Source organism: Caretta caretta, chromosome 3 (assembly GCF_965140235.1).
Source record: "Caretta caretta isolate rCarCar2 chromosome 3, rCarCar1.hap1, whole genome shotgun sequence".
Taxonomy (NCBI): Eukaryota; Metazoa; Chordata; order Testudines; family Cheloniidae; genus Caretta; species Caretta caretta.
This window is the reverse complement of record NC_134208.1, coordinates 101,362,686-101,383,666: the sequence shown is the minus strand read 5'-3', so window position 1 is coordinate 101,383,666 and position 20,981 is coordinate 101,362,686. Positions and strand designations below refer to the sequence as shown.

At 40.0% G+C, this 20,981-nt stretch overlaps 1 protein-coding gene across 7 annotated transcripts in view; it reads right to left on the bottom strand.

Annotated features, from left to right (window-relative positions):
* The window catches only part of ENPP3 (ectonucleotide pyrophosphatase/phosphodiesterase 3), an 89,909-nt gene that overhangs the window by 31,389 nt on the left and 37,539 nt on the right, over positions 1 to 20,981 (bottom strand). For all 7 annotated transcript variants that reach the window (XM_075126749.1, XM_075126752.1, XM_048844542.2 and 4 more), the window contains exons 6-14: positions 19,401 to 19,498; positions 16,915 to 16,994; positions 16,049 to 16,168; positions 14,767 to 14,876; positions 10,396 to 10,461; positions 8,522 to 8,594; positions 2,372 to 2,480; positions 2,065 to 2,193; positions 557 to 588 (exon numbers count right to left, since the gene is read on the bottom strand). In XM_075126749.1, the coding sequence (XP_074982850.1) occupies positions 557 to 588; positions 2,065 to 2,193; positions 2,372 to 2,480; positions 8,522 to 8,594; positions 10,396 to 10,461; positions 14,767 to 14,876; positions 16,049 to 16,168; positions 16,915 to 16,994; positions 19,401 to 19,498 (817 nt within the window). The remainder of the gene's footprint in view (positions 1 to 556; positions 589 to 2,064; positions 2,194 to 2,371; positions 2,481 to 8,521; positions 8,595 to 10,395; positions 10,462 to 14,766; positions 14,877 to 16,048; positions 16,169 to 16,914; positions 16,995 to 19,400; positions 19,499 to 20,981) is intronic.

The following is a 20,981-nucleotide window of genomic DNA, read 5'->3' as shown; positions in this document are numbered from 1 at the left end:
AATGAAGCTTCCCACAATAACATTAATTTGGCCACCTTCCCCCTCCCTCCTATTTTAAAGTAGATACTGAACTCTGCAAAAAGTATTGAATTAGCCAGCGAAAGAAAAAAAAAGGAGAAGAAATTACTGCACATGTTATGAGGTCGAGTTAACCTTTCTGTAGGAAACCTGGGCCTGTTTCTCCACTGCCTTGCATTTGTACTCTAGAACCCAGCTCTCAGATAACTCTTTCTCCACCTGCCAGGTGGCAGGGCACAATCTGTGGATCCACTCCAGTGCAAGTCAATCAATTCGTCCTACTCTGGAGTGTGGGAAATTTTCTTCCCTTGATCCCCCATAGAGATCCCCTGGGCCAAGCCCACATACAAACTGCAGCATCTAGGATTTGCCTCTGATTGTACTCAGAGTCACACTTGAGTCAATATCCCCATTAAAAACAATATGGAACTGGTGCAAATGTTAGGGTTTGAGAAGTGCACATGCAATATAGCCAGAAAAATATGCCTTTTAATCAAAATACCATGAAGAGGAAATAAATGTACAAGAGTTTACTCACGGTAAGGTTTTTAACAATTCCTTCAGAATCAACTGTTTAAGAAAACAGACAGTAGAATAAGTTGCATTCAAGCTATTGAAAATTCAAAGCACTGTGCAATAATTTGCGCTATTTTTGCATCCACTTGTATACTATTTGTAAAAGTGAGCACCAAGTGCTTTGTCAGCCTCTGCAGATTACGCAGCCATGTACTTATTAGCGGCCAGAATCACTAGGTAGGAACTCAAAAAGGTGGACTGCAGAAAGCTGCCATAGCAGTATCTAACCAAAGACAAAGCTGACAAATCACTGGAGACAGACTCTCCACCTCTACCCCATCCCCACTTTGGAATATCAGATTTTCAGTACTGGACAAGATCTGGATCATTGGTCCTTTAAGTCTTGTTTCCTGGCTTTGGCAGCGGTCATACCTAATGCTTCAGAGAAAGGCAAATCTGCTGCCATAATTCATCATCCACACTTTGAGAGAGAGAGAGAGAGAGATTTTAATCTTTGTTGTTAACATTTAGTTTTGAGTTTGTTTTTATTTTTACTGAACCCTTCTGCTTCAGGGAAGGCAAATGTTTTTTAGGGATAATAAGATGCCCACAAGAAATGAAACAGTAATTACATTAATAATTTTAAAAACGCTAAATCTTATTCATTCCCTCCTCTGAGCTTCTCATCTTAGCTTGCCTATTCTGTTTCTGTCTTGTTTAGAGTGCAAGCTGCTCAAGGCAAGGACTGTCTTTATTTCATGTGGGATCTATCCTAATGCCAAGCACCTTCGCTATACATTAAAAATGTGAAATAATAATAAATAAGCACAATAGCTTCCTGGCTCCTAAGGCTCTAAAACAAGCATGACTTTTATGTAGGAATTCTGGATGCTCATTGAAACGAGTGACTTCGGGCTTTTACTTTACCCTATTCTATTCCCTGACTGAGAGGGAGAACTTTTGTCAAACTGATAACATCAGACACGACAGGCTCATTTAAATGGTCTCCATTATTATTAATTTGTATTGTGATCTCTCCTAGAGGTCTCAACCGAGATCAGGGCCCCACTGTGCTAGGTGCTGTACATACACGTATTAAGAGACAGTCCCTGCCACGAAGAAATTACAATCTAAACGGAGAAGACAGACTCCAACTGGGAGAAAGGCAACATTATTAATCTCATTTTACAGACAGGAAACTGACACACAGAGATTAAGCGATTTGCTGGTGGGCAAGAAATCTGTGGCGGGGTGGGAACTGAACACAAACCTATCCTTTCTTTTTCCACATGAGATGAAAACTGAAAGTGCAATCTGTCACAAGAGTTTTTATCTTTTAGCATCATCTGGAGTTACAGTCAAAGATCACTCTTGCAACACTGTTTCCATGAGCCAAAGACATGGTCAGCTGGCACAGCAAAGTATTCACTATAGACATCCCCAAGGTTCAAAACTATTGATTATCCACTTCCTTATTTCTTTCCTTTCTGTTGTGCTGGTTGTGCACTAACAGCATGGGTTCACACTTACAAGTAAAGTAGTCTTCTGGAACATTGTAAGCCCGAATGCGAGCTGCAGGCCCATCATACATGTAGAAATTAATTTGATTAAAATAATCCGTCATGTATTCTAACTGGTTGCAATAGGTCTTATCCATTCCTAAAACGAGAATACATAAATATTTATTTTGTTATATTAGAAATTGCAATATTGACAAGACTATTTATAGTAGTTTATTAAAATAGTGACCATGAACACCAGACACAAGGAAGAAAATAAACAAAGATATATAGTAGAACAGATACTGAAAAGTTAAGTACAAAACTAGATAAAGTACCATGATCAGCCAAAACAATGAGATTTACACAGTTGTGCAGGTTCCTCTGTTTTAGTCCCTCCATTAACATTCCCAATGCCTCGTCTGCTAACTGCAAGGCTTTAATGACCTAAAGAATAAATAGAGTTTCATTAGAATTTCTCCTTGCTATTGATTTCAATACCCCTAATCAATCTATCAGACTGTATAATCAGAGTAGGGGAAAAAAAAACAAGTTTCTCGATCATCTTTCTACTCTTATTTTTTTCTTTGTTTTTGAGCTCAAAAACAATTCTGTCAACATCACTGCATTTTATTCCTGCAAACGCCCACCGAGTCCACAAAGCAAAGCATGGTTTGTACTGCTTTCTCCATATAAAAGAAAACCCCAAACCACCATATTAAGTTTTGCTATACTACATTAGAAGTAAATTTTGTATAATAGATGCTAAAACTTGTGTTTAACAAAGTGCCAGAGTCAGGTCAAATTTGACCCCAAATGTAGGATTTAAAAAAAAAAATTCTTGTATAAAATCGTAGACCTAGAAACAGCGGTAAGGAAATTATTTTTCTTGCATGTATCATTTTAAATCTGAGAGCATCCCTTTATTATCAATAAGCACCATTACAAGAATGCATATATATATACTGGGCTAGCTGTTCGTTCAGTAATAAAGTTGTAATTCCATTGAGCTGTTACCCCTACAAAGTGAAATTCCCTTTCCAACTTGGGTAACTAAAGCCCTCCTTCTAAACTTCAGATGGCAAGTACACCCACAACAAAGAGCAGTTCCCCTTTGGCATCCCACCTCCCTTCTCATGCTTGCCAGCTCATGTGGTACAGAAGAAGAGATCGCCTTCATTTTTTCTGCTGATAGGCATACCTCTTCACCCTCCTAACAGAAAGAAGACATACACTTAAATCATTTAAAATACATAAGTATATGTATTTGGTCTGATCCTGCTTCCTGTTTATAGCATTGCATGTGTAACTAAGAGGCGATAACTAAGTTAAATCACAGGCTTTATTTCTCTCTCTCTCTCTTTAAAAAAAAAAATAAAAGAATGACCACTTTTCTTGAATAGTTGGAAGAACACCAAGACAGAATGACAGGTTTCAGAGCAGCAGCCGTCTTAGTCTGTATCCGCAAAAAGAAAAGGAGTGGCACCTTAGAGACTTAACAAATTTATTTACTGGTAATAGCTCACCTTACCTGATCACTCTCGTTACAGTGTTTTTGGTAACACCCATTGTTTCATGTTCTCTATGTATATAAATCTCCCCACTGTATTTTCCACTGCATGCATCCGATGAAGTGAGCTGTAGCTCACGAAAGCTTATGCTCAAATATATTTGTTAGTCTCTGAGGTGCCACAAGTCCTCCTTTTCTTCAAGACAGAATGGAGTATTCATCACAGCATAGACTGAGAGAATAACAATAGCTTTGATTCTGTTCACACAGGCAGTTATGAATAGATCTAGGCAATTTTTTTTGCACAAATAGCTTATTCACTGAAAAATGCAGTTTCAGGTTAACCACAACTATTTGCAAATTTGGGTCGAATTCAACTGACAATAGTTTTGGCCCCCAAACAAATGAAAAATAATTTTTTTAAAAGTCAAACTGTTTTATTTTGATATGTTCTAAATTAAACAAATTGTCTTTTCATTTCTAAACTATGTTTCATTTTGAAATTTCACTAGATTTATTTAAAAAACAAAAAACAGTGGAAAAGGAAATGAAACAAGAAAATTTGTTTTGGATCAAACTAAAACATTTTATTAGACCCCAAATGAATTTTTAAATATTTTTATTGCACTGAGAAAAAAATAAAATATTTTTGTTGCGTGTTGATCTGAAACAACATTTTTAAAAAATATTTTGGTTCAGCCACAAAACCAAAAAATCAATTATTCAGCTCTAGTTATGAAGAAAGATACAGTAACTTTCAGATTCTTCTGATTTCTGATATCATGATGCCACCAGAAATCTTATATTACGTTGCGGCTTTATGTACTACTTAGGCCTGGTCTACACTAGGAACTTACATCGGCATAGCTGTCTCTTGGGAGTGAGAAAAATCCATACCCTTGAGAGACGTACCGATACTGACCTAACCCCCAGAGTAGACAGTGCTAGATCAACGGAAGCATTCTTCCGTCAACCTAGCTACCACCTCTCCGGAAGGTGGATTGATTACAGTGACAGAAGAATGCCTCCCGTTGGCATAGCTAGTGTCTACGCTGACATACCCTTAGATTGTATGCTCTTCAGGAAAGAGTCTATGGGCTTGTCTTCCCTACCGCACTAAATCAGCACCGCTGTCATTGACGCAGCGGTGCTGATTTAGCGTGTCTGGTGAAGTCGTATTATGTCTATGGGCGACTCTTCCGTCGATGTAATTACTCCACTTCAAAAAGAGGCAGAAGTGACATACCAGGGTATAGACATCACTTTAAGTCCATGTAACTTACATCACTCTGGGGCTGGTTTTTTCATACCCCTGGCCATGTAAGTTACATTGACTTAAGCAGTAGTGTAGACAAAGCCTATGTTTTTTATGTGTTTGCACTGGGGGCCCTAGTCAGTGATGAGCTGCCAGAAGCTGAAGAACCAATTCCTTCAGTCGCTCCGGGTCTTTGGTGGCAGTTCGGCGGCACGTCCTTCAGTCACTCCGGGTCTTCGGTGGCACTGAAGGACCCGCCGCCGAAGTGCCGCCGGAGTCCCGGAGCAAGTGAAGGGCCCGCCGCTGAAGTGCCGCCGAAGGCTCGGAATGCCGCCGAGTGAGTAAAAATTTACAGGGGAGCCTCCCCAGCGGAGAGCTCAGGTGGGACGGTCCCGCGGGCTGCATGTGGCCCGGAGTTTGCCCACCCCTTTAACAACCGTTTCTAAACCGGCTTCAAAATTTAACAACCGGTTTGCACAAACCGGTGCGAACCGGCTCCAGCTCACCACTGGCCCTAGTCCTGATGCTGTAGCAATATGAATAATTATAACAATAATGCTGCATGTCAAATAGGGTGGGTAATCCTAGTGAAGATCACTTTTGAATTACATGGTATCTCTAAAATATTCCAGATCCTTAGCCTTCCATATAGAACTTTTCCTATAACTGGAACTGTAGGCAGTAGCAAACCCAAGCTGCTAATGGTTGGATTCCATTCAAACTATTACAACTTACAGTACTCATATTGCTTTAGGTTTAAATCAGAATGATTTGTCTAGTCTCAGCTATCAAACATTTTAAACCTAAGTGAGATTTCTAAACCTTGCAGAGAAAGTTATTCTATTTTGCTTTTCTTATGATTCAGAACCAAGGAACATTGAATGAAACTGAAAGTGAAATGAAATGCAAATGAAACGTGATTAACCTGTAGAAGTCATGTCCAGTACAAAGTCAGTAAGGCCAAGAGTTATCAGAAATCAAAAGAAAATTAAAAGTTTATATGGATAATAAGAATACTAACAGTTACGTTAGACTGAATTTATACATAACCGTAGGAACCTGAAAATTACTGTATGCATGATATATATACACATGTTATACACAATTTAGATTAAAATACCATTAAGTTTTCAAAATCAAGCACTCAAAAGTTAGGGAAGGCCAGAATTAAGGTTGCCTGTGTGTATGCATTTTGATACAGTCTTTAATTACATAATCACATGCTGTTCTTTTCCAAAGACCTCCTGTGTTTTTTTCAAAGAACTCAGTGTATATGATGGACGGTTCTCAATAAGCTGCGGGTTAATATTTGGTTTTATCCTCAATGTTCAGTGACCCTAGGCCTTATTTACAACACACTACTGATTTACAACACACTACTCAAACCCTGCTCTGAAGACAGAATTATTAATTTCCACATGGGCTTCTTTGACACTCATCACTATAGTATCATATGAGTGCTCCGCAAACATTAATTTATCTTTAGCCCACAACTGTGAGATGAGGGACCACTATTATCCACTTTTTATAGGTCAAGAACTGAGGCACAAAGAGAGGAAGGACAAAAGTAACCACTAATTTTGGGTGCCTGTCAAGGGAGCTGGTCCTTAAAGGGGAGTCAGGGACCAGCCTAGCTTTGACAGCAGAAAAATGATGAGACTCAGAAATCTTGGGTTTCATTCCATGCTCTGGAGAGGAGCATAATCTATTATTCCCAAATGTGATCCCTTCTGCCCTGTCTCCTCCAACATCCTGTCCCTGTCCCAGTCTTGTCTCTTCCCCTATGCCGGGATGCTTGTCCCAGTCCCCTTCTCCACTCCTCAGGCTTCTCATCCAAGTTCCAGTCTCCTTGTCCAGCCAGTCCTAGTCTCCCCATCCCCGTCTTCTTTCCCTGCTCATCTTATTTCCCCCCTCCTGGCTCTTCATCTGATGTTTTTCCCTTTCCCCTGGCCTTCAGTCATCTTTATGCCCTGCTTTTATTTGCCCCCTATACTGGCTCCCAGTCCCAGTGTCCCTTCTTGGGCTCTGCATCCAATCTCAGTCTCTCACCTCATCCCTATTTCTGATTCCTTGTCCAAGTCTCTTTGCTCATCCAGCTTCAGTTCTCCCCCCACACACAATTTGGCTCCTTGTCAGATCTGCCCCCTTTCAGCCACTCTCAGCAGGCTCCTCCTATCAATCTCGTCTCTCTCCCCTCCATGCAAATGTGCCTCTTGTCCTTTCTGCATTCTGGTCAAAGGCAGTCATTCAGAGCACAGGAAAGACAGGCTTCCTATTTTGAGTTCTGATACCCAGAACCTCCCTGGGCCAGAGCATCCAGGAGCCACAACTGTAGGGAAAGTCCAGCTTTGCCCCTGTACTCCTTGGCTGCAGCATGCTCAGCAGCAGTTCTGTGGGGAAGCATGAGAAGTCCAGTCACATGTAGAAGCTGTCAAGGGATGGAGTATGTATAGTCACTCTGTGGCTAATCATCACTAGGCTGGTCAGCACTAGGATCCGTGAAGAGCTGGAGCACGCTCAGTGAGGGCAGAGCCTTTGGAGATTTTAGCTGCTTAAACTCTAAGAAATCTCTACTGAGCATGTGAAAACATCAGTTTTTTCAAGGGCTTATAACTTGTCCAAATTTGGGTGAACACAAAGGTCAACTCCTCTACCAAATTTCAAATTCGTGCCCCAACTGCGGGAGCACTAGAGCTTTTCAAAGAAAAGTTTGCTGGATTTTTTTTAACATTGCAAAAGAACACGTTTTTCCCTAGCCTCATTTTTAGAAAGATCTGAACCTTTTTGGCTGAATTTTTTTTTTAAAAAAAGTTAGACTGTGACAGACCCCCGGCATGAAAAATTTCAGCTCAAATGGTTAAAGTTTGGCAAAATCATAAGCAACTGAAAATAGGGCCTTATAATGGGAAGTGTTGAGCAACCCTAACCTTAACCTTAATATGAAGAAGGAACGTAAACTCTCCTGCTTCTAGACATAAACCGTCCACTAATCAACATGGATTATGCATGGGTAAGGAAGAAATTTCCCCTATAGGCTGGTTGTTCTATACTTGTCCACTAGAGGGACCATAACATCCTTTGAAGACCACTTTTAGAGACAGAACACTAAATTAGATCAACTATTGGGTTGATCTGGTATGAAAATGTCTATGTTTCCCAGGAAGAAGTGTTCTGTGTGCATGTAAGTGAAAGTGAAATATGCTTTGAGTTAGGAATAACAGAAAATGCGATGAATGATGTGGACTAAATAAAATACATATTAACTAGAGTTTGTATTATATTTCACACTCATAAAAGAATTTAGCCAGCTCTACGAATTTGTCACGTGGCTTTCAAGGATCACCTATCAGCCAAATGAAAGTTTGTTCTAACTATGTCCATGGTTGAATTTTAATATCCTTCCTAGAACTGTGTAGGTCTGAACCAATTTTCTGCAACTCTGGTTAGACTACAGCTCTGCTTTTGTACTTGCAGCAGTGCTGGAACCATGCTGGGGGGGGCTGACTACTCTCAAGAGGCTAAACAAAATGAAAATAGGGATGTTGACGGTTAGCACTGTTTGTTGAATTCCAGTATTGAATAATAGTTACTATGTGTAATTAACTAGAGCATAAAGCAAAGTCATGCTAATCAGGACTCTGCAATCCCTTCTGAACTATATAAATTACTGTATACCATTATTTCTGGAGCAACTTAGCTTAAGATTTAAAAAATACAACTTACTCCACCACTAACTGGTCCATATGAGTGTCCAGAACTATCAGGTTCTTCAATATACAAAGTATAGAAATCTGGCCTAGAAACCAAAGAAACCAAAGAAAAGAGCACTGTGAGAATTTGGGAAAGTTTCTGTAAAATCTTTATTTAAAGAAAGGAAACACTGAATAAAATTCCAAGGAAACAAAAAAAACTTACCTCAGTTTAAGCAGTTTCCTCTCAATTGCTTTGTGAGAATAAACACTTAGGCCCACATTTCCAGAAGTGGCCTTCATTGTCTTTAGTTGAGCATCCAGAAATAGAGGCACCCAAAATTAGAGGTCATGTCTAGTGGTGCAAGTGGAATCCATTTCTGACCATACGGGGGGGAAAGGGGCAGCAGCTAACAAGGGGCACGTGACCCTCCATGTGACTCCGCCCCCCCCCAATTTGCCCCCCCTGCTCTCCCCATTCTCTCTCCATGTTCCACCCCCCTTATCTGGGGGGGGCTCTCTATCCTCCTCCTGCTGCCCTGGAGATTTCAGAACTGCAGTGGGGAAAGGAGCAGAACGTTGGGCCGCAGAGCGGCCCCATGCCCGCAGCTCCTCCGTCTGTACAGCAGCAGCCCCACTGGAGGACAGAGCTTGGGGGTGGGGGGGGGGGCCTGGGGGCAGTACAACAGCGCCGGAGGACAGGGCTGGGGGCTCTCCCAGGAACCTCAGCAGGGAAAGGAGCAGAAGGTGACAGCTCTTCTGGCGGCTGTACCACGTCCGCCCTGTCCTCCGGCGGGGCTGCTGCTGTACAGACAGAGCCGGAGGAGACACAGCTCCATGGAAGGCCCAGCGGCCCCACATTCTGCTCCTCCTATGTCTTTCCGGTACACGGTACCAGCTATAAATATCTTGCCGGACCAGATCGCTCTACTTGCATTGCTGGCCATGTCTAAAATATCTGAGTCTACTGCCAGACTTCTTCCTGCTTTGCGGGGTGAGATTCCAGAGAACTTCATCTAACCCCCTATTTCTATGAGGTATTCACCTATAATCCCTCACATAAAAGAATGAAAAGCTTTCTTTTAATTTATTCACATGTAACACAAATTCACCTGGCAATTCATTGCCCCATTTGACTACACAAAAATAATTCTTAAAATAATATTATTTAACTTAGCCAATCACAAACAGAACAGGAACAAAATGGCCATCCAACTGCTAACCTACATTTCCCAGAACACCACAGACCTAGAGCCTGGGTTCACAACCTCTTTTAGGTATAAAAACTCTTGGCATACGTCTATTGCAGGACACTCAAATTACAAGGAATTAACATTAATTCTTGTTTGCTAACCTGTAGCACATAGGAACAGAGTAAATTCCCACAAAACCACAGTAAAATAACTTTTAGAGAACTGAGCTGTAGTCTGCATTACTGTGTATAATGTACAATATTTATTCTTCCCAGAGAAGATTCTTAATTCTTTGATACACATAGATCCACAAAAGTACAGGCTTTATTAAACAGACTTTCTTCCTCTAACTCTCATCCAGGCATTATCTAGATGTCTCAGAATTCATCCAGGAAACACCAAAGAAAAAAGAAATTGTAAGCCAGCAATAGATAAAACAAACCCCAGTTTATATATTCCCATTCAGATATGTATACCCCACACTCATACTGTCAGGGACTTGGTTTACCTCTTTCATCTCTACCTCTCGATCCAGGAAGATAATAGGCACAAGCATAATTACAGCAGCCCTTTATATCCCAAGAAACAATAACTGAGCTAGCTAAATACAGCCTCACTTGTTTTACAAGCATATGAAAATAATGTGAAATCTATACGAGTGAAAATCCTTTTAGCAGGTTTCTTTAACGCTGAGTTGGATATTATCAAGCTTTACCTCTCTGATTTGGAACCATCAAGCCATGTGAGTATTTCTGAAATTCTCTGTGGATATATAATTGATCTAAAATAAAATAAAATAAAATAAAATAATAATTAATAATTAGGTATTGTCAGAAAGCATTTCACAATACAAAAATATATATTTTCTAACACCCAGGAATGCAAACTTTCCTGGTAATTCATTTAGGGCCTAAGAGTTGGAGTCAAAAAGATAACAGGTATATGTTTTTGAGTGTTAATGAATAAATGAGATCCTTCACTGTTTAATTTTCCAAATATTTTAATGAAATATAACAGTTCTAATGACAATTAGTAAGGTCCTGATCCTGCAAACACTTGAAAACATGCTTAACTTTGTACATGTACAAAGTTAAATAGGTACGTAAGAGTTTATAGGTTCAAGGCCTATAAACAGATAAGAAGAACTGTTTCCTTTATATAGCACATACAATCCACGGACTTTGATATATGTTACAAACTTTAAGTATTCTCACAATACCCTTGTTAGGTAGTTTAGTATTATTATCCCCATTTTGCAGATGAAGAAACTGATGCACAAAGAAATTAACTTTCCCAAAATCACACACAAAAGTCTTTGGCAGAGCTGGGAATAGTAACCAGGTCACCTGACTCCCAGTCCCTAACCACAAAGTCATCCTTCTTTGTACAGACTTATAAAGATAAGCCTGTAGCATGTTATTCTAATGAGGTTACAGGAATTATATAAAAGGTTTGGGAGATGACTGAGAAATTAATAGGAAAAGTTTAGGATACTAATATTAAAGGCAGCTGTAAGGAAAAAAATTCTAACTGTGAGGTTAATTCATCATGGGAGTATCTTATCAAGAGATGAAGTATATTCTCTGTCACTCTGGCAGCATAAAGGAGAATCTGGCCCTTCATGTCTGCCTAAAAGATATGCTGTTGTTCAACCACAAGTTATTGTACTAATGAGTGAAATTCTATGCAGAGCCATCCCATCCATAGGATGGACCGGGTCAACCGCATGGGCCCCGCGCTTTGGGGGGCCCCGCGCTTCGGGACGTGGGGTCCAGGGCAGCTTGGGGGATTGGCGGGGACCTGCCACCAGCAGCAGTGAACAACCCGGTCCCAGCCCGCCCCACCCCGCCCCGCTCCACCAGCTCCTGGCATTACTCGGGGGAGAGGGCGGAAGCCAGAAAGAGGCGGGATGGTGGCTTGGGGGAAGACGTGGAGTGGGGGCAGGGAGGGAGCAGAGCTGGGGTGGGAAGATGCAGGGCGGCACAGGGGTGGGAAGAGGTAGGGCAGGGGCTAGGGGGAAGGGGTGGAGTAGGAGTAGGGAGGGGGCAGAGCAGTGGTGAGAAGAAGCGGGACGGCGCAGGGGTGGGAAGAGGTGGGGCGAGGGCTTGGGGGAAGGGGTGGAGTGGGGGCAGGGTCTGGGCCGGGGTGTGTGTGTCCTGGGCCCCGCACCCTCCTAGGGACGGCCCTGATTCTATGGCTGGTATTATGCAGAAGATTAAACTAGATGATCTTAATGGCTCCTTTTGTCCTTAAAAACGAAGTGAAATCCTGACCCCATTAAAGTCAATGACAGCATTCCAATTGACTTTGATGGGAGCAGAATTTCTATGAATTTTAGAAGCCATATATGTTGGGATTCCCTTCGAGACCTCTTTCTACTTGGCTTCCAAGAGCACAGTTCGACTCCAGCTTTTGGCACTCAGGTATCTTTATTTGCATATAGCAATGCTATGCTGTGTTGATCAGACTCAAATGCAGGGGATGGATGCAGGATACATTACGGATCCATATTTACACAGAAACCCTCCCCCTTTTATATACATTTACACATCTTATTGCATTTACTAGACATTACAACACACATTTTTGGACTGGCTTGGTTTCTCTGTAGGAACCAATCCCTGTACAGCATGCTCTGTTCATGCACTGTCCATGCTCGACCTACTCTTTACCTCATCTTTACATTCCCAACTTATCTTGTCCATTTTTATCTTGTTCAGAGTCAATGGTTCCCTGGGCATTCCCTCTCTTCTCTTAGCTAGCTCAGACATTCTGTCTTTCAGAAAACTGACCCATTTTCTAATCTTAACATCTTATGATCCATTTACCTCCCTAATTCTGTCTCCCAAGAAATGAGGCCTCCCCCATGTTCAATTATTCATGTCAGGCCAGGCCTACCTACATTCCACTGCTTCCATTTTTCTTGTTTACATTACCATTCATTTCATTTGCATCATATTCCTGTCTTTCTGTGCTCTCTTTTTCAAGTTTGCCCAGCAACACATGCCTAAGACCACAGTGGCTGTAATCATTTGGACTCCTCTTAATATTAGGTTGAAGGTATGAACTAGGGTTGCAAGCTCACTTCCTCTGGTACAGCTCAGTAGGCTGTCTTCACTGCCTATACAATATTGTCCCCAATTTCCTGTTGCTTGGCTATTAGTTGAGCAATGGGCACCAATGGCTCAATTTTCCTTTGTACTAAATCCATAGTATTAATGGACAAGGGAGGTATGGGTACAAAGAGATTGGTCACTAGTGACTCCCACTCAGTGTTGTCTGTCACGGCCTCTGTCACATTCTCCTCCATCTGTACTTGGCCATAGGGCATGGGTCCCAATTTGAATCAGAGAGGTAAAGTTCAAACAAAATCCATCCAGGCTTCTCTGGCATTGTGTTGTCCTCACTGAAAAATTGTGGTATCCCATAGCACATACGGTGTCCCCACGCCATACCACCTCCTTCACTCTCTCTTTAATGACTAGTCGGGCCTTGCTTGTGGTCAGATTCATTCGTGCCAAGCACTCACAAAACCATCTGTGCTTGATTCGTTTACAGAAGGCTGTGTTTATTTCACATCCTTCTGGTGCTGCCATCTTCACACTGGGATAATGCACTTTATAGGTTCCATTTTCTATTGTACCCATACTAGTGACATATAACGATTCTTTAGGACTCCATGTCCACCTAGGAATAGCAATCATAACTGGCACAGTTGAATTATTAATTTTACATGGTGCTCAAGGTCCAGGTCCTTCTAGCACTGTAAATTGCAAATTTTCTTCCCCAATATTATAAATTCCCTTTTCCACCAACTGTGGTCCAGATAAGTATGCTGTGTAACAAGCTTGGCCATTCAAGTCATGATACCACTCCAAGACCTCTTTCTACTTGGCTTCCCAAGAACTCAGTTCGACTCCAGAGTTCGTCACTCAGGTATCTTTAATGGCGTATAGCAATACAGGGGATGGATCAGGGTACCTCACAGATCCAAATTCACCCAGAAATCCTCTCCCTTTTATATACACTGGCACATCTCATTGCATTACTATAGACTGCAGCACACATTTTTGGACTGGCTTAGTTACTCTGCAGGAACCAGTCTTGGTAGAACATGCTCTGTTCAAGCACTATTCATGCTGGACCTGCTCTTTACCTCATCTTTACATTCCCAATTTATCTTGTGTGTAGTAAATTGTCCTGGGTGTTGCCCCTCTTATCTTTGCTAGCTCAGACACTCTGTCTTTTATCTTAGTAACCCATTTACTTAGTTAGCACAAAGAGAAAAGGAGTACTCGTGGCACCTTAGAGACTAACCAATTTATTTGAGCATAAGCTTTCGTGAGCTACAGCTCACTTCATTGGATGCATCCGATGAAGTGAGCTGTAGCTCACGAAAGCTTATGCTCAAATAAATTGGGTAGTCTCTAAGGTGCCACGAGTACTCCTTTTCTTTTTGCAAATACAGACTAACACGGCTGCTATTCTGAAACCTGTCATTAGTTAGCACAAACATTCTGTTTTCAGCCTGCTAATCTATTTACCTCCTAAATCCCATCTTCTGAGAAATGAGGCCTCCCTCATGTTCAGTTACTCATGTCAAGTCAGGCCTATCTACAATCTATACATTTCCTATAAACAATACACTAGGAAACATTGACTTGTTGTGAAGATACTATATGACGATTCTCATTGTTAAAAAAATCAGAGAAACTACAATATATTTTGCAGATTTGCCTGGAATATTTTTCTGTTTTTATCAAAATTGCAGGACTGTTTTCTAGTGGGAAACTGTCATTTTGCTATAATTTGAAACTATCAAAGCCATCTAGGGGATAGAAATGCCCATCAATTATCCACAGTAACTGGGCATCTAAGTCCCTTAAGTGGTTTTGAAAATCTCAGCCATAAATGTTAGTTTCACTGGAAAAGTGGAATAATTTGACACTAATCTGGTGTCTGTTTCCCAGAACTTTGGTAAGAGCTCTAATACTTCATCTTTATTAAAAAAACTATTGCCAACTTGCAGCTTTGGACCAGCTTGTAAGACTTGTGTCATAAATCTTTTGACTATTCTGAAACTTACTTGTTGTACAACCTGTACAAATTGGGGTATGTTCCATTAATAGGTACATCTGATCCAGGCCAAAAGAAGGTGCCAGCCTTCAAATTCTGATACATTGCTGTCAGCCAGATCTAGGTAGAGGACACAAATATCTTATTTCAAGCCATTCACACTACTGGATAACCACATACAAGACAGTACAAGCCAAAGTACAGATTCAGAAAAATGCAAGGGCAGATCCTTTGCTAGGCTCACATTTTTCAGTTGTTTCTTTCACCTGCCCTACCATTACCCAACTATTGCAATGTTTTGTGATTTGATATTTTTCTCCTGTTTACAGGATTGAAGATGGGAACAGCCCTCTATTGGCTGTTCACAGTTTAGCAAGAATGTCAGGGTAATTCTATACCTGACAGCTAACAATGATCTTCCTTTTGTTCCAGTGATAAAGGCCTGTGGTTTTGGTTGTGATAAGCTAGGGCACAGTCTGAGCTCAGCAGCAGGTATATGTTGTTTTATTACACAGAGGGGATAAACTTGCCATATTTAGGGTTGCAACCACAGTCCCCGTTACAAGGCTGATTGGATTCCTCATGAAACAACAACAAAAGTTGTATATTTGAACCCACGCAATTTTTAGTTCTTTTTCAAAATGTTTGGTGCTCTGTTTATATTTTGAGATTACTGGTGAAAGAATATCAGTTTTAGGTCAGAGCTAAAGTTATCGATTTGTGATGAAATACGCAATATTTTATACTTAATAAACTACTTGGGCAGTGAGAGATCTATGATGTCCTCAACTGCACATTCCCTTGCTTTGTAAATGATGGGACAGATAAGGACAGTTGACACTCAATAACATTAAACTGTTTTTGTTTGTTTGTTTATAAACAAAACTTTTTGTTTTTAGACTAGACTTTCAGACCTCATGTAAAGGGTTACTGCTGCAGTTTGCACAGCTAAGTTCAAAGTGCAAAATCTAGTAAAACTCCCAGTCACTTAAGTGGTGCCAGCATTTTACTTCAGGGCTGAATATGGGCCAATGCATTTTAAATTTGCTCACAAAGTATCACCATTAGATAAAGTTTTCAGATATAGAAAATAATTCAGATGTTAAAGGTTAAACAACTTTTCTTCCTGTATCAAAGGCAAACCGTCCATTAAAAAATCAGCAATACACACCACAGGATATGGACTGTGGAACAAACTGATGAACCTTGATATCCCACAACTTGGTATTTTATGCTTTGACATGAGCTAATCTGGAGGTTATGACAAGCACCATAGAAAGAATGACACATACTGGCTGTCCTTTCCACCAGATAGGGTTGAATTTTGCCTGCCCAGAAAGTGAGAAACTCTGGCTCAAGTTTACATCATACATGTTGTTGTCAATGATACCATGAGATTCTGGATACAAACCCTAGAAATGAAAATAAATTAAGAAAGGTGAAATATTTCTCTCATTCTTAAAGTAAAATTAAATCTATACTGTGTTCCATTACAACTGAAGATAGAAGTTAGAGATAGAAAAGATTTATCACGTCATCCTTTTATCTGCCAATCTGTTCAACTTCCATATTTTCATCCTGATTTCATTTAATTGGTGAAATTACTATAACACATGAAGCCTGATGTGTCTGTAAACAGGTATGATAGATCCCAATTGGTTACATATAAGCAGCAAAAACAATTTTAATATGTCACTGAGACCAGCACTCCTATACAGGTTTCAGAGTAGTAGCCATGTTAGTCTGTATTCGCAAAAAGAAAAGGAGTACTTGTGGCACCTTAGAGACTAACAAATTTATTTGAGCATAAGCTTTCGTGAGCTACAGCTCACTTCATCGGATGCATTCTAACAAAGAGCAGGAATAAATAATCTGTCCACAGGGCTAGGCACAGACACCTCTGCTAAAGAAGGCAGCATATTTATGTAAACATATGAACTATGGCCCCTTTCTCCTCTGCTGCTCTCTGCCATGCCCTTCCACGGTTCCTTGTCCAATCCCTCCCTTATTGTTATTTTCACTGTAGTGTCACATCTAAAATGAGATTGTTAGCTCTTTGGGATAAGAACTTCCTCTTTTTCTTTTGTCCTGCTAAAGCACCTAACATTTTGCAGGCTGTACAAATAGTGAAGAATAAAAATAATAAATTCTCACTCACCGTGACAATAGTGTAGTGGTTTGGGAAAGTTTTGGTGGGGTAAACAGCTCTCATGTACTTTGAATGCGTGCCACATGTTTCTGCAACAAATCATGCTGAGTGATTATAAGATTACTTCCCAAGCAACTGTAATATTGAAAATTAGAGCTGGTCACAAAACATTTTTAGATGACATTTTCCACCAGGTTCAGTTTCTGTGATTCAAGGTGTCATATTCCTCATATGCAAATATTCAGACAGACAATCTCTCTACGGTACTTGTATAGCCCCCATTACTGTAGCACCTCACATTTTTTAATAGCACAACACTCCCATGAGGTAAGGAAATGCTAATAGCCCCATTTTACAGATTTGAAATTGAGGCAAGCATACAATGGCTAAATGACTTGTCCAAGGTCACACAGGCAGCCTGGCAGAGCAGGGAATTAATCCGGATCTTCCAAGGCCAAGACTAGTGACCTAACCACTGGACTATCCTTCCTGTCTCCTTTGAATAATCACTTCTCTTGCTGTGCAATGGTTTACTGAAATCCAACTTCATGCTTCTGTTTAAAAAGTTTCTGTCACTCAGTCAGAGATCAGAGAAAGAACTGGGGGTTCAGTGATCCCCCACACTACATAAAAAGTGAACAGTCAGGTTGAACAACCCACTGTTCATCCAAACTATTTGGCAAAGTGCTTATGAATAACAAACAAACACAGTGGATTCATCAGGCAAAGTTTGCAAATAATTCACAGACAGTGAAAAGGGTTAAATTCATAATGAACATTACCTGCAATTAATAGTTTGACTAGCTCTACTGAATGTAATACCTAGGTTTTCTGGGCCAAACTATTAAAAACCATCTATGGAGTTAGTAAAGATACAAGGATAGATCACAACAACCTCTCAGGTTTGTGATAACAGCATGAGTGGTGGCAGCGAATGTTTTTTTAAGGTTTTATATTATCATCTACTGACCACCAATGGTCCACAAAGACCTCCTGCGGGGTCTGCAGAGTTGCTGGTGTCACCAAGCTAAATCACTGATAAGTCTTCAAGCACAAAATGAGTTCATGTTCATGTTTCTCTTCTTAATCCTTTCCTAAATGTACTTTGTTATGTAACCGAGCCCTACAGTTGCTGCAGACAATGTGTGGGATCAGCTGGGAAAAGGAAATGGTCCTTGAGAGGAACTGGTTCATGATATGAAAGTTAGCACACCACTGTTTTATCATCTCGCACATGTAAATAACGGGGTCCCCCCCCAGCTACTAATGTAAGAAACAAAGTGTGTGAGTCCACAAACCAATGTTAACATTGAAAACAGATGCGTGTGACTGGTCAGTGTAAACTAAAGTTCGAAATATCCTCCTGGAAGCTTGAGATTAACATTTCTTTCATTCCAGTAGGAAAGATACACTTCCCTTAAATCTGTTTCAAACAGACTTTGACATAAAACTTGGACTTTTCATGAAATGACTTATTAGCTGATTGTATTTCTTCTGCTGACTCAGTAACAGCAAAGCATAAAACACTTATGCAAGGGTCAGGTCAGTTTGCTCATTAGTCAGAGTTATGACTCTCTTACAGCCCTTGTTATATTTAATAGGTTAGCCACAAAACAGATAAGTTTGTTTATCCAATTACATTTAGTGGCTTCCAGCAACCATGTCAAGTTTTTAAATATATAATATAAAAAGTAAACACATGATCATTCTGTCACTTTCAGAGTCTGGTTCTTGTGGGGAAAGTGAAGAAGATGATTGAATTGAACCATGGGGACACTAGAAGCAATGAGGCTCTGATTCTAAAGTATTCCCATGAAAACCATACTCAACTTATGTGCAAGTTTTGAGGGCCCACTACAGCAACATGCTGATGACCCTCTATTCCCACTAACTTCAGAGCACTGTGCATCTTTCAGGAATGTGGCTGTACTAATTAAGTGAATCAGCATATTAAAGTTTAAATTTAATAAATTTGAGTGAAGTAATTGATGATAGTTGATGAACATTTAAATACGCAGCTGTCTATGAATAGAACAAAATTCCAGACTCAAAAAGACTGTTTCTTTGAGTGACATTTCACTGTTACACAGTTCATTGCTCTTTAGTATTATGATATAATTTAATGACATTATGTTATGATCCTTTGGACATTTTATTACAATTTACAATAATTTAATAAAATGGAGGATAGAAAATGTATTAAAACTTTCACTGGAACTTTTTCAGTTTCAAACTTTATTTGAATGAATGTTTCACAATATTTATTTAAATAAAATTTGAGGCTGCAAGCCAGTATTGGTGGCCACTGGTCCATGGGTGACTACAATGAACTCTAACTCCCAAGTTAATCCTGAGCAAACCACTGATCCAAGAACTACTATGAAATATTCCTCTTGTTGACCAGGGAGTCACATGTATAAAATGGTGGAAGAGGGAACTGAAGAAATTGCCAGCAGGTTCTGTTTTTAATTGTCACTGCTTTCTTGGTAACTTACTGAGTTTTTCGATATTCGGCAGTAAAGAAGTCCATGTTTGTAAATATTCTGCTCTAAAACCATCCATCGAAAAAAGGATAAGTGGTGGCAAATCAAACCTGCAAGTAAGTGGGAGTTTGTCATCAGAAAAGAGTTTTAGCCACATTCTGCGGAATGCATAGTTATATCAATAGTGTTGACCCAGAAGCCAGGAACAGAAGTTCCAAATACTTTTTTTTACAAGTTTATAATCCTTTATAACAATAAATCATTATTCAAAAGGCAAGGAACGTTATTTACATTAGCTTTCAAAAGTGTGCTATCAAACAGCTGCAGGGGTACAAGAATAGAAACCCTAAGTATACTTAGAATTTAGGAAAAGTAACTTATAGGTTTTTATTTTAAAACAAACTATAAATATAAACAAATAGATGATGGGCCAAATTAGCTGGAAGATACTGCTTATGCCAGGGTCTGAATTTTGTCTTTTGTGTCTCAATATATCCTGAAATCCTCTTCAAGCATGTCCGCACAGATGGTCTGAACATTCTAACAATCACCCATTAGGTAGGGTGATCAGATAGAAAGTGTGAAAAATTGGGATGGGGGGGGAGGTCGTAGGCGCCTATATAAAAAAAAGCCCCAAATATCGGGACTGTGCCTATAAAATCGGGACATCTGGTCATGCTACCCTTAGGAAACTTTGCCTATCTGGCCTGCATCTTAGGGAATGAAGCTTTCTTGTGGAGGGTTTGTGCTAACTCTCTCCTGATTTCCTTTCTGAGAAGTTTAATAAGCAGTCCAAGTTCTTCCCACACCAAATCCTTCCACAACCTCCACTGAGCTGGAGCACACTTTCTCAATATCCAACTGAGCTTAATCAGTATTACCAGGAGAGTTTAGCCTCTAATAACATGTTATTCTGTAACAGCTAATATAAAGAATCAAGGCTAAAATCCTTAGCTCTGAGTGACTTAATCAAATATAGTAGGTGTGATGTTAGGATACACAAATATAAACGGCCAGGTAGAAAAAAAATTAAATTGTTGTTATGGTAAACTCTTATCAGGAGGAAACAGCTGTGACAATAAAACTCTGTGGTTGGCTAAGAATTGACCATTGTTCTACCACATACAATCCGACAGGAAAAAACACATTAGTAAATGTTAAGTAATAAACATTATAAAACTCCGTTTTTAATAATACAGGGTTGACAAAGGTAGTACCCAGTGCTTTCAGTCCTGTAATTCAGCCATGTTTGCTAAACATAATTATATATTTTATAGTTTCCTTAGAAACAATTATACCCGGGAATTATATAGAAAAAGCAGCTTTGTCTAAATTAGGGATCTGTACACATGGGACCTAGCAAAAAATTGAATTAAAAATCTTTATGAAGGAACATCGTACTCCATATATACACCCTCTCCACATTGAGTAAGAACTGTTCTAACCACAATGCTATGTACAGTTATTGCTAGCAGGGTTTTAACACCGTTATGCTGTTTAATGCTGAGAGCGATTAACTGTTTTCACTGTTGGGAATGGCCTGTAGGCCTATTTGCTAGCATGCATCTCCGTAAAAGCACCCTTTCCATGCCA